The sequence below is a fragment of the Hakea prostrata genome, chromosome 5 (assembly GCF_041222555.1).
Source record: "Hakea prostrata isolate BN-2017 chromosome 5, UWA_Hpros_2, whole genome shotgun sequence".
NCBI classification, from domain to species: Eukaryota; Viridiplantae; Streptophyta; class Magnoliopsida; order Proteales; family Proteaceae; genus Hakea; species Hakea prostrata.
Genome location: NC_142604.1, coordinates 28,059,160 through 28,072,324, shown reverse-complemented (window position 1 = coordinate 28,072,324; position 13,165 = coordinate 28,059,160). Strand labels below are relative to the sequence as shown.

General features: G+C 36.1%; 1 protein-coding gene across 1 annotated transcript; it reads right to left on the bottom strand.

Moving 5' to 3' along the window:
- Positions 1–985: 985 nt before the first annotated feature.
- LOC149015783 (putative clathrin assembly protein At5g57200) lies at positions 986–11,204 on the bottom strand. Its single transcript, XM_089155240.1, has 15 exons — positions 11,034–11,204; positions 10,857–10,926; positions 10,430–10,527; positions 9,895–10,033; positions 9,658–9,785; positions 9,463–9,558; positions 9,237–9,287; positions 8,200–8,265; positions 8,024–8,089; positions 7,785–7,865; positions 7,571–7,651; positions 2,853–3,032; positions 2,581–2,656; positions 1,631–1,752; positions 986–1,457 (listed from the first exon to the last, which is right to left on the bottom strand). The coding sequence occupies exons 1-15, from the start codon at positions 11,121–11,123 to the stop codon at positions 1,035–1,037; spliced, it is 1,767 nt and encodes a 588-aa protein (XP_089011366.1). The 5' UTR covers positions 11,124–11,204; the 3' UTR covers positions 986–1,034.
- Positions 11,205–13,165: the final 1,961 nt, after the last annotated feature.

The window sequence follows — 13,165 nt, the reverse complement described above, 5'->3', positions numbered from 1 at the left end:
CTTCTGTTGTTGAATAAATTCTTTCTTTTATACTCTGACTTTAACTTTGACTATAAATTAAGGATGATTGTAATAACAATTTGATTATGGATCAGTTATTTTCCTTAAGTAGTTTGAGTGGTTATGGATAGGTAATTATGCATTTCGCCTATAAATACCAATATAATGCATTTGTAAAGAACATCACAATCAAATCCAAATAATAATTATGCTTAATCTTTTATCCTTTTTACCAGGAGTAGTTCTTCTTCTTTAGTCATAGTAGTAGGATGGTATAGTTTAATTTAATAAATTGGATAACAAGCCAAAAATTTCCCAAAAAAGAAATTGTAACCTAACATTTTGGTCTTTTAATGTTTAGTACTCTTAAATGAAAGTAAAATCATTTCATCTCACTTGTGAATTTCAAAAAGCAAATGACAAACAAGATAATGAGAACTATAGAAAATGATATAATGACATCATTGTTGCAACTGATTTTCGCCTTTAACTTATAAATATTTTGGGAACTAGATAATATTAAAAGATGTTACAACAATTCAATTCGAATCCATCCAAGAAAAAGAAAAGAATCCCAATTCCCTACATGATTAAGTTTTAAGTTTTGTTCATACCTAATGATTTTTCTAAACTACAAAAAGGAGACTAATGATTAAGTTTCAAGTTCTAAGTTTTGGTCACCACTGATTAAGTTGAGACCGCTTTTTTCCTAAACAGAAAAAGGAGATTATTATAATATACTGATTAAATTGAGAGAGAGAGAAACAAATAAAGTTTGTGCAGTCCCATATTCATGAATGACCAAAGAATACACCTGATGATGTGCAACCATTGGTGAATGTTTCCCAAATCCATAGAGAGACAATTACACCGACAATTGCAAAGAAATAAAGAATGCGGCCACAAACCTTGCTGGAGAAAACAATCCCTCCCCTCCCCCTCCCCCCCCCCCCCCCCCCCCCCCCTCCCCCACACCACCCAAAAAAAGAAAATTCTGGAAGAAATATTAAAAAAAGAAAAAGAAAAGATGATGTCTATATTAAGCTATTGTGTCCTTGCTTTGGAGGTACACTTTGAGAGGGGCCCAAAAATGGATCTCCAAATGGGTTGGTTGGTTCCATTTGCTGCAAAGGTTGCTGCGGATAGAGGGGGTTATATTGGTATGGTAATGCCATGTGTTGCTGGTTTTGCTGTTGTTGCATCATCATCTGTTGTTGCTGCTGCTGACTCATTAGGGCCATTTGTACATTGGGTGGGGGTGCAATGCTGTTGGACATTGAAAATGGATCCTGTGGATTGAACTGGCTATGAGCACCAAAACCAGCACTATAGCCCTCATTCTGTTGCTGCGCATTTACACTGCCAATTCCATATCCAGCATTCTGTAGTTGTAGTTGTCTCCTGGCTGTATCATCCTCATACAAGCTATCAAGCAAGAGCTTGTCAAATCCACCAGCCTAACCCATATCGTATCACCACCCAATATCAACAAAAGGAGAGGTTAGCTATCTACCACAGCTTTACATGGTTTCACATTCGTCTCATCAACAATAATTTGTGGCATTTACCTAGAAAACTAAGAGAGTAAAAACAAATAAGACTAAGTTAAGACTAAGCAAGGAACACAAACCAATTTGCTTTCTGTAGTGGGGCGGGTACTGTTGGTTGGAGCCGTTACGAGCGCTAGTTCCCATCCTGAACCACCAGCTTCTATCATTGCCAGCCCGTTTGTTGATGATAGTGGATCATCCCCTGCAAGTTTCTCAAATTAATGACTTGGTTTAGATAAACCCCAGAATGGCTCAATTAACAGGTTTAATGGAGAAAAGATGGAAATGACTCTGAATTCTGCAAGAAGGCAACATTAGTTATATAAAACAAGGAATTGTCTGCATGTGAAGCAGGAAGGACCAATAGCAGCAGAAGTGAAGACCCTGTTCTAAATTAGATGAATGATAACATTCATTGTTGGAGTGATAATGACAGTTCTAGTCGCAGTAATGTAGAGCACTCATTTGATGTCAGGGATGTTTTGAGTTTTTATCTCCGATGACACTTTTTTACTTTGGGATAGTAATGGGAACAGTTATCCTATTTGTTTGGATATTGAAAATGAAAATTTTGAGATTGACAATGGTCATTCTTTTCTTAGTGAACTAGGTTCTACAGGTCTGACCCAGGAAATCATTATCCCAAAATCAGGCCACTTTTTGTTCTGATGTTGGAATTCCTTTCAACTAGCCATGGAACAGAACAGGTCCTGGGATCAACCCCTACTATTGTTCAGATCTGTTTGTAGTTACGAAAAATTCACAGGAGAAAATTCTCATAGCATCTTCATCTAGTCATTTCTTTTCTTAAACATTCTTTTGCATTTCCCATGTTCTTCCAACAGCAACATTCCATAGGCATGGATTATGAGATGTCCAATCATGTTAAATTTTTGCAAGAAGATGTTTCAATTAAATCATACTACGGTGGTCCTAAATGAACTGAATGCTTAACATTTGTTTCTATTCCATTCTTAGGAATACTGCCACCCTATTTAACTGATATGTACCCAAGATTTCTTAAACTCACCTGATGGTATGATTGCCAAAGCCATTGCATTGTTTTGCTCTAGCTCTGCAGCTTTAGGGTGTATCTCATGCAAACCCTGCCACAAAAATAATAATAAAAATAATTAAATAAATAATAATAATAATAATAATAATAATAATAATAATAATTAATAAATAAATAAAGGGATGGGTATTATAAGATGAGATCAATTTCAAAGAAAATTTCCTCCTCTCAACTGTAAAAGAGAGAGGGGGGGGGGGGAGGACAAAGTGGGAGGATTAAAAACTCACAAGCAAATCTACAGTATCTGGAGCAGACTCTACTAGTGGAGCTTCAACCTCAATCTCAGGCTGAGGCTCCTCTTCTGGTTCTTCAATTGGCTCTTCAGCCTCTATTTCTTCAACAGGTTCTTCAATTTTCTCAGGCTGAGGTTCCTCTTTCTGCTCCACTTCTTCTTTATCATGATATTCCTGGTTAAGAAACAAGGTACTTAGTTACCCTCAAAAATGAGCATTTTAATAGCTAAACATTTTTCTTCTTAAATAGAAGGTTTGACAGACTATGATTAAGGACTGTAATGCAACACAGCATTCTAACGTGAACTTAATTCCCTAAGATAACTTGATGTATAAAAAGACGTAGTTGGATATCTTTTTCTGATGAATTGGTCAAAAAGGAAAGTACGACTTTAAGAGGAGCACTAGTATGATGTAGAATGAAATGGTTACTTGTACCAAGAAATTTGATAAAAATATCTGGATGAATCAAAAGAAAAACCTGATTCTTTTAGAGAGACTTGGTGGTTAGATGATAAAGTTCAAGTGGATATAGGTGATCTATAAAGGTATAACTTTGCTAGAAATGAAGCTAAACAGATGGTGGAAAAGCAAGGGGCAAAGAAGTGAGGAAAGGAAGAGTGGGTAACCCAAAAATGCTAGATGTACTAAAAATGAAAATGATAAAGTACTAATAAGGGTTGAGGGCATTAAGAAGAGATACAAGATTATTTCTGCAGTAATGGCAATGCTATGAGTACAAGCATTCTGAAAGACTGCATTATCTATCAAGACACCACATGACATAGATATAAACGAAAAATAGTATTTGAATTAAAAGAAGCTTTGAGGACGATGAAAGTAGGCAAGGCACTAAGCCAACATATGGTCTCAATATGGCACCTATGGAGATCTTGGCAAGACAAACTACTTAATAAGATTATGAGCATAATGAAAAAACTAGATGAATGGAGAAGCATCACCGTTCCAATTTACAAAATATAGGTGATATTAGAACTGGAACAACTATAGAGGCAGTGACCTAATGAGTCAGACAAAGAAATTATGGGAGAGATTTAAAACATGATCGAGAAAAGAAACTACTATTATGGAGAACCAATTAGGTTTTATGCTTGGAGGATCCACGACAAAGGCATTTACTTTGGAGATTCACAGAAAGACCTAGAGATTGTAAGTAGTCATCACTGACCTATAAAAAGCTTATCATTGAGTCCTTGGAGATTTAATCTGGTAATTAATAGTTATCAGTATTGTTTCAAGTAAATAAATAGACATATTAAACATATGAATGATGATGGTGCAATAAGTGTAAGTACATGAGGTCAAGGTAGTGAACTCTAAATTGTAATTAGGTTGCATCAAGGATAAATATAAGCTCTTCTTTTTGGCATATTATAAATGATTTAACCAGAGACATTCAAGATGAGCTTCCTTGATGTATGCCTTTTTCTGATGGTGTGTAACTTTGGTTACACTAAAACTGATAATGGGTGGTGAACTTTGAAGAGAGGGAGATTCTACAAAGTGATTATTATCTTAGGTCAACTATAAAAAAGAGAATACTACAGAGGATGAAGTTTGAGAGTTGAGTTGGATGAAGTGGAGAGGTGTGCCTGAGGAATTGTGTGATCAGTGTTTTCCATTAGAACTTGATTTATAAAACAATCAAACAAGCAACTGTGATGTATGGATGTAACTTTGGGACATTAAGAAGTATCATGTAGATAAATTCAAAGTAAGGAAAATGAGGATTTGAAATGGATGAGTGGCAAAAGTAGGAAGGATACAGTAAGGATCTAGTAGTGGCTCCAATATTGACATTAGAAGGAAGTCATTCGAAGTGGCATCACAATGTTCGGTGAATGTCTTTGGATGCCCTAATATGGATGAATAACTTGATTCGAATTAAAGGAACTAAAAGAGCTTAGGGTAGACCTAAAAATGACCTGAGAAGAAGTGGTGTGGAAAGACCTGCAACTTAGGCTTTGTATCAAGTATGGCCTCGACTAGAACAGGTTAGAGGGAAAGGATGGCAACCTCATTTAGTTGGGATAAGGCTGAGTTGTTGTTTATGCTCCTGGTTTACGAAACAACTTGATAAAAACAAATATAAAAAAATGCAAAACAACCTTCTGATTTAGAAACCAAACCCAATGTCAAAATAAACATGAAAAACTTGAAAAATAAAACCCATTTTTGTGCAAGCATTAAATTGACCTAGTGGCCAGACATCCAACACATAGAATTGTCCAACTTCACAATTGATAGTCCCTGAATGAGGAGCTTATTCATGTTTAACCAGCTGGAATAACCCATACCTGGGTTGCCAGATGAAAAGGTCCACCCTTATCTTTTAGGGGGAAAACAGTCATTTCTGATGCAGTAGGTTTTCAAGGAGTGGTAGTTGGTCTTCGATTACTCCACCTTTTTTCTCTAATGGCAACTGGCAACTCTTTATATTCTTAGCAGTTTTGCTTCAGTCTCTATTTTGGAACCAATTGGTTTTAATTTTAAGTTGACTGCTTCCAGTTCAAAATGGAAGCTAAGTGGTTTATTGTTGGAAGCCTATGTGATCAATTTACAATACACATAAATATTTGAATAGATGTGCCAAAATCCAAATATATGAAGCCTAATCTTCACCAAAATAATCTTTATTTTTCGGTGTCTTTTTTGGGCAACTATCTTGAAAAAAATAGTAGTAGGAGGAGGTGGATGAAATTCCTTAAAGATGCTATGCCTTATACGACGAAGTTAGGTTCCACCCACCCCTGCTCATGTTTCCCAGTTTGAGTCTAATCAGATTGTGACATGTGTCAAAAATATGGACCATTGAAAAGAGGAGGGAAAATGTGGAACACAAAGTGGACCACATCATTGAATTAAGCCCCTAAATTTGACCATTGGCTGTTTCATGGATTCCTCTTCGCATTCAACAGTTCAGGTTTTCCCACCTCAAATTCCATGTCGAAGAAGTGGGGTGCAGGAGTTGCTTTCCCTATGAAGCTAATTCCTTCTAGCCAAAAACTAGAACAAGGACTTTGCAAGAAGGAAACAGCCTGGGACTTTGCCGAACTTCACATACAAGAGAGTGTATGACAGGCAGAGGAATCTGACATCCTAAAACAAAAGGAGCCAACAACTCCTGCTGCAGAAGGCCTGAAAATGGCAATAATTTTTCATTGAAATTCTCCTTTTTAGAACAACACAACCGACACACTAATATTAATGTGCTACTGATCTTCACTTTTTGTTTGTTAATATTCTTCATATCTTCTTTTCTCCTCATTTTTCTTTGATAAAATTATTACGTATTATTAGTTGTCCCAAAGCTTTTCAATTAATTCATCTTTGACTACTCCAAAATTTGTCACTGATTTCCTATTCTGTTTTAACTAAAAATTCTCTCACTTTGAACTTCAATCAGCTTTTGTTTTAGTGATGAGTTTCAGATTGTAGGTCTTTCTGCGTCAATCTTAAATCAAATTTCTTTCATCACACAATCAATGTCCTTGCCATTTTTGGCTGTTCTATATCTTCCAAGTGATGCAAAGGAACTTTGAGAAGTGTACCATATTTACTCTTAGATTTCTCAAGTTATTTTTCTACTTTACAACATATGTAAAAGGATGTTAAGAAGTTGGTGGCATCATCCTCTGAGTTTTGTTGTAAGGCTTTAAATTTATGAGTTTCAGATATATGATGAGATGAGCGGGGAAATGGTGAATAGGGTGGCTTTCACCAATATGCTAATTAAGGGCTTTTCAAAAGAGGAAGGTCACTAGGGAGGCATTGAAATATTAGAATGGAGTCGACGAAATCAGCCAACTGATCTGGAGTCAGCTGACTCTGTCCCAGTTAATGAGAATTTTTGGCTTACTGAATCTGACCAAGCTAGGCAGAGACAAACTGATTCTCAGATGATTCCAAGTTTTTACACATTGTCTGAATGGAAGGAATACAAGTTTTTGCAACTGAATGAATGTTATGATTAACAACCAAGCCAATAACAACAACAGTCCTTTTCGCAACTAAATGGGGCAGGCTACATGGATCCTGGCCTTCCAATCAGCTCTATTTGAGGTCATACTTGATACAAGGCCTAACCTATGCATATCCTTTCTCACCACTTCTATTAAGGTTATCTTACGTCTCCCTTAGTTCTAATTCCTTCAATTTGGATTAAATCGTTTTTTCGAACAGGGGCACTAAAGGCCTCCGTTGAATGTGGCCTGACTTTCTCATAGCTTATCATTTATCAAAGCTACTTCAAGTCCAGCTCCAGTATGATCCTTCCTTACCTTATCTTTCCTAGTTTTTCCACTCATCCATCTTAGCATCCTCATTTCCACTACATTGTATCTTTCATAGCCTCTTTGATCTTTTTCACTATATCCATTTATATCAACCCCTATGATAATCTTTTTCCTTGATGAATCCATTGCATTAATCCATCCATATTTTCCCAAAATTGTAAGTTTAGACTTTCATCAAGTTCTACTTAAGGTGCATATGCACTAATTATATTTGTTATCTCTTTCTCCATTACAAGTCTAATAGTTATGATCCCATTGCCTAATTTTTAACATCCACTACATCATTCTTTAAATCTTATCCATTATTATGCCTACTGCACTTTTATTACTTGTATCTACCAATGGCATAAAATTAGCAACCCATAATTGTATCATTGTATGAATAAGTTTACTCACCAATCTCTTTTGTGAAACAGAACCTATGCGAGGTGCTTCCTTTATGTATTCTTCCATTGTTGCAAGAAAGGATGGAGGCGGCTGTTTAGAACAAAAAACAAGATGTTAATAAATTATATCGTAAAACACACATACACACAAGCACAAACACAAACACAAAGAAACAAAGTTATTCTCTCTTCTTAAAATATTTCATTATAGTGAAAGAAAGAACCTGTCTCAAAGTTGGGAACTGAAAGTTCCTAGCAAGGTCCAATCCTTTGCAGAATTCATAAAAATAAGCAAGATTTTCAGCCTGTTATAAGATCAAAAGAGAAAAGCAGCAAACTCTCAATAGGAACTTCTAAATAGAGCAGCTTTGTAGAAAATACAAAAGATACATCTGCAGCTATGCTTCATTATAAAGCATTGAGCAGCCCTTAAAGGACTTGAAAAGGGAATAGGGTTCAAAACCTGCTGCCCTGCTCGTTTGTAGGTATTCAGAGCTTTTACTGCATCATGTCTTGACATGTCAAAGAACTGCAATGAGATACAGAATCTCTGATCAACTTAAACGAAAATATATTAATGAAAATTATCGAGTCCAAAAGCTATCCGTTATAATTAGCATGGTGCAGTATAAACCTTACCACATCTACAAGATTGATAATTCCATCATTGATGGCACAGTATATTTTAAAGCTCTCTTTCAGTACCTACATTAGTAACATAACCAAAATTTAGACCATCTTAATCTCCTTGGCACTAAGAATCAAAATCAATATTTTGAAACCAAGCATTGAACTGAAAAAAAATTCTAGAATCTGTTTCATATAACAAGTTAACATTGATAAGAAATAAAAATAAAAATGCCTTGATTCATAAGATCTTTGATCATATTTAGCACAAATCAACCCACAGACCCAAGTCAGTAAAAGCAGGCAAAAACCACTCATCCAATGAAATCCAAAAGCAGGAACAACACAAAGAACCACACAATGCACCATGAAGCCTATAAATGTCAAATTAGTCTATAAAAGTCTCAAGAAACTGAATGACTCTGTTGATAATGGTGAGGAAAGCATGCTCAATACAAATATGCTCCCTATAGAGTATACTAGTGACTGTCAAATTCTTAGGCTTGAGAAAGTGCATGCACACTGAATCCACCCAACCACACAAATAGATTCACAAACAGATACAAGGACAAATAAAGGAAAAAACAATTCAATTTTCATCTTATAGCCCGCAGCTGTAAAAGAAATATATCCTATTCTGAAAATAATTATATAAATTTGAAATAATAAGCAATAATGCTGTTCTCCTTTTCTTTTCTTTTCTTTTTTCTCTTTTGTTTTTTTCCTTTTCTTTTCTTTTCTTTTCTTTTAAATTCTGCAGTTTCATTTTAAAAGTGTGAAATGACAATTGAAATATTTTGCTACAAAAGACAAGTAGGAATGCAAGGTCATCTGAAAGTGTAAAATGACAGTACTTACTCTTATATATATAAGGGAAAAACAAGTAAAGCTATGATTCTTTTTTTAACTAACAGTAGATATAACAAGATTTCCCCTATAATATATGTGTGCTTGTGTGTAAAAGAACAAATAGATTTCCCAAAGCAAAACCCAACATTGCATAGGATGGAGATTCATTAATCAAAGAAAGAAATGGCATGTCCATATACCAGAGCCAAGGCATACTGTATAAGGTAGTTGCCAAAAGCTGCTCCTTCAGGCTGCAAAAAGTGGCAAAGATTAATGAACTCCCTTTAAATATCAAATGACTTATTGATAGAAATTACTCATTTCATTTATTTTTTTACATTCTTCAGACACACACCTCCATAGTCATTAGTACACTTCGAAAGCTAACATTATCAGACACAAGAAGAAGTTTATATCAACTTTTACCTGACAACCAACCAGGCGATATAGAAGCTGCTGTAAGGCAGGCAACTGCTCCAACAATTCTTCACTACCTAAAACCCTCGTTCTGCTATGCCCCCCCTGTCAAGCAGTGAGAGATTTATGCACTAAGAAATACAGTTGTGGACTCTCACTTTATAATAAGCTGAATGGAACCAAATGAAGCAATGCACAACACACCTTGCCTCCACCATGTGAGAATTTACTCATACGTTCTGCTTCAATATCATACCTCAAAATCCTAAAACACTCAAGCCGTTCCTCCAGAAAAAGTGCATATGAACGGACCCATGCAGAGCAATCCCAAGCTGCAGGGAAAAAATTTTCTCCATCTATGAAAGAGGTAAAAAGGAGATGCAAATTCTTGTCAAGGGAAAACCAATTCAGCCATAACCTGCAAAAAGGGAAATGTTATACCAAGGGGGCTGGAGTCATCCTTGAAATTGGATATTTGAAGTACATGTCCTCTCTGTGAGTAGTTTAGCAGCTCCTCCCTGAAGGTTGGATCACCCTCTCTCAATGTTCTATGAAATACTATCAATGTCTTCAAAGCAACCTGTTGACCATAGCCACCAAAAGGTAAAAATTGAGGAGCATAAATTGCTTAATGCATACAATATGTCAGAAGACAGAGTGCCAAGGAACATAAGTTCTATAACTAAAATGTTTAACCAAGACCCATAGAGTACTGCCTCCTTCCTACTCACATTGAAAGAAGAGGAATAAAATGGAACTGGTACTAAGTAAATATCCAAAAGTCTGGTTTGGGTCAACATTAAAGAGCTAATAAGATTTATCAAGATGATTTATGGAGTGTTTGAACAAACGGTTGGAAAAAAATCTTCTGGTTTCTACATGTTATCCAGAGAGAGCCTTAGCCTAATTAATGATGCATTGTAGTGAGCACAAATTTTATCCAACATTACAAGAAGGGAATGAGTAGATAGAGTACAATCCAGTTACGCGTCTTGGCCAATCTTCTTGCAAGCGCATGAATGCAATAAGCAACATCAGCCCGAGGTTGAACAGCAGAGGTAGCAGCAAATATTTCTGAAACATAACCATCAGATTATCAGAACTCAAAAGATAATAAATAAATTAAATAAACAGAAACTATTCCATTAATTTGAAGAACATGATTACATGTTTATAGTCCAAAATTACCCACATTAAAGGAAGCTTCTCATTTGAACAAGATTCTTAACAAAAACCATACAATGGTTCAATCCAGAGGAGAACTAGCACCAGTTCATTAACTAAGAACCATATTAAAAACCAGAGACTTCTTATATATACAAGGATCAATCTTATAATTCAAATTCAGCGAAATGCAAACAGAATAGAAGGAATATATCAAAAGATAAATAATTCAAACTCACTTCTAACGTGTCGTTCCTTTGGAGGGCACTCGACGTGATTCGTAGCCTTTACAATAGCAATATCCAAATCCTTTCCAGCAAAATGAAACCAAATCAAATAAATCAGTCGGGTTCCAAACACAAGGGTAAAAAATGATTGGGCTGATTGGAAAAATGGCTAAGAATCGAAATGCAGACCTTGAATTCACTGTTGACCTTGGCCAGGCCAACCATTGTGGTATCCTTGAGTGCTCCATAGGCTTTACGCCAGCTCTGAAGCGTTCCCATTTGTTGTACAAGACTCTGATCTCTCCTCTTTCGTTTAATCTGGAGAAGAATTAAGGAAAGAAAGCAGAGGACAAGAAAAGATGAGAAAAGAAGGGAGAGATCGTCTCGTCTCTCTGGTTTTTCCAACTGACTCCTCTCTTGCGACAACAAACTGTTTCCCTCTCTCGTTATTCGCGCTCTCTTCTCTTCCCTCCAAAACGTGCGCATAACTAAGAGAGAACCGGCCCACAAGGGTATTCTTGTCATTTTAAATATACTTCAATCATTTTCATTTGCAATTAATGAAAACCACGTTTTTGCATTTACGTTTAGCCGAGTTTCTTGATAGAATAAAGTCAATAAACGAGGAATCTAGCTGTACCCTGCGGTTTCAAATAACTAAAAAGACGGTTCTACCCTCGGATAATTGTGCCTGACTGCGGGCAAATTTAGTTACAAAAAGTGATCTGAATGTCTTTTTCTTATATTTGGTAGACTTAATGATGATTAGAATGTCAAAGCCTTTGCATGCCAAAATCCAAATTCATTGTTTTATGACGACCAAAAAATAAAAAAATAAAAACATTGTTTGACCCTCTCTACAGTACATGCAATAGTCTCCCACCTTCAATATATATAAAATTGTTAGTTAAGAAAATTTTCGTATTTCATTTATTTCGATAACCATACGATTTGAAATGGACCACGATACTCCTGAATTAGGATCTTTTACCCTTCCCGATAAAGGATTGTACCCTCCTCGTACATTTCCATTATATATTTAGGAGGCAATCCATTTTTGTCCACCTTGTCGGTGCTCAGGGGCTTCCCTTCTAAACTTGTGGAAGGATGTGAAGAGTGCACAATTGTCTACTTATTGTGCGAGTAAAGGATCCGAACTCGACACTCTCCATCTCCTTCTATCCATCTTGTCTCTTTGGACCTATGTCTCCCTTTGGATTCTTTTTTGATAACTAAGATGTCGAGTCCAATTTACATGCAGTTCGACTAATACTCATGCATGTAGGGGCAAAAATCTTCCAACGTATCTCTCCATTTGAAATTAGAAAGAAATCAGTGTAAACATTCAAACTTTGGACCAAGCTGTGGTTAATAATCTGGGTACATAGTGTTCCTCTTATATGAATTATATTATGGTAGTTCGGCTATTATCCTGTGGTTTTGGAAGAAGATGAGAGAAGGAATATGAAAAAGAATATTTGGAATCGACGCTTGTTATTAGTAAATGATAGAATTCCATGTTTGTGGTTTATGCACTTTTCGCTTCAATCAATGCATTCAAGATGCAAGGATATGATATTGAGCATCAAAATGAAGCTGTGGACATGCTTCTAGCATAGTAGTGGCAGACTTCTATATAGAGGCAGTAAGACCAAGGAGGTCTTAAGTTTAACCTTTGTTCCTCCACACCTAGAATAATATTATACCAATTTGTCACTCGTCTTTCTTTGTTGAGTTTGGGTGTCTTATATTCTGCAGGTAAATATAAGTATAGTTTGGTTGTATTTGTAATCGGAATAGGTTTTGGGTCAATTACTTGTACAGGGGTTAAATTATAATTATACAGGGATTAGGGTTTTGGATTTCCCAATAGTGTGTGAGATAACCCAAGTACGATGGGAGCGAAGCAAAGGTAAGGTGTGAGAGTGGTGAGGTTTCCAGTAAATGGCGAAATCCTTCTCTCTAAGGTGGACGTAGGCAATCTTGCTGAACTACATTAAATTCCTTATAGTTGTGAGTGTGTTTTGCTTGTGTTCTTCTTCGTGGTTGTGCATCCGTCCCCAACAAGTGGTATTAGAGCAAGATTTGGTGAATCATTGCCAAAGGAGTGCAAAGATCTAGGAAGGAAAGGAACACCAAAAGGATAACCAAGAAGGCTTCGAGGTTTAAATCGAAGGTATGACCCTCTAATTTGAGATCGTGGAATTGTTTTATTTACTCTTTTCAATTCTTTGTATCATGAAAGAAAAACAATCAATCAAAAGGGATCTTGCTACAGAAGGTGTTTTGGATTCTCCACACATTACTGCAACATAGACACA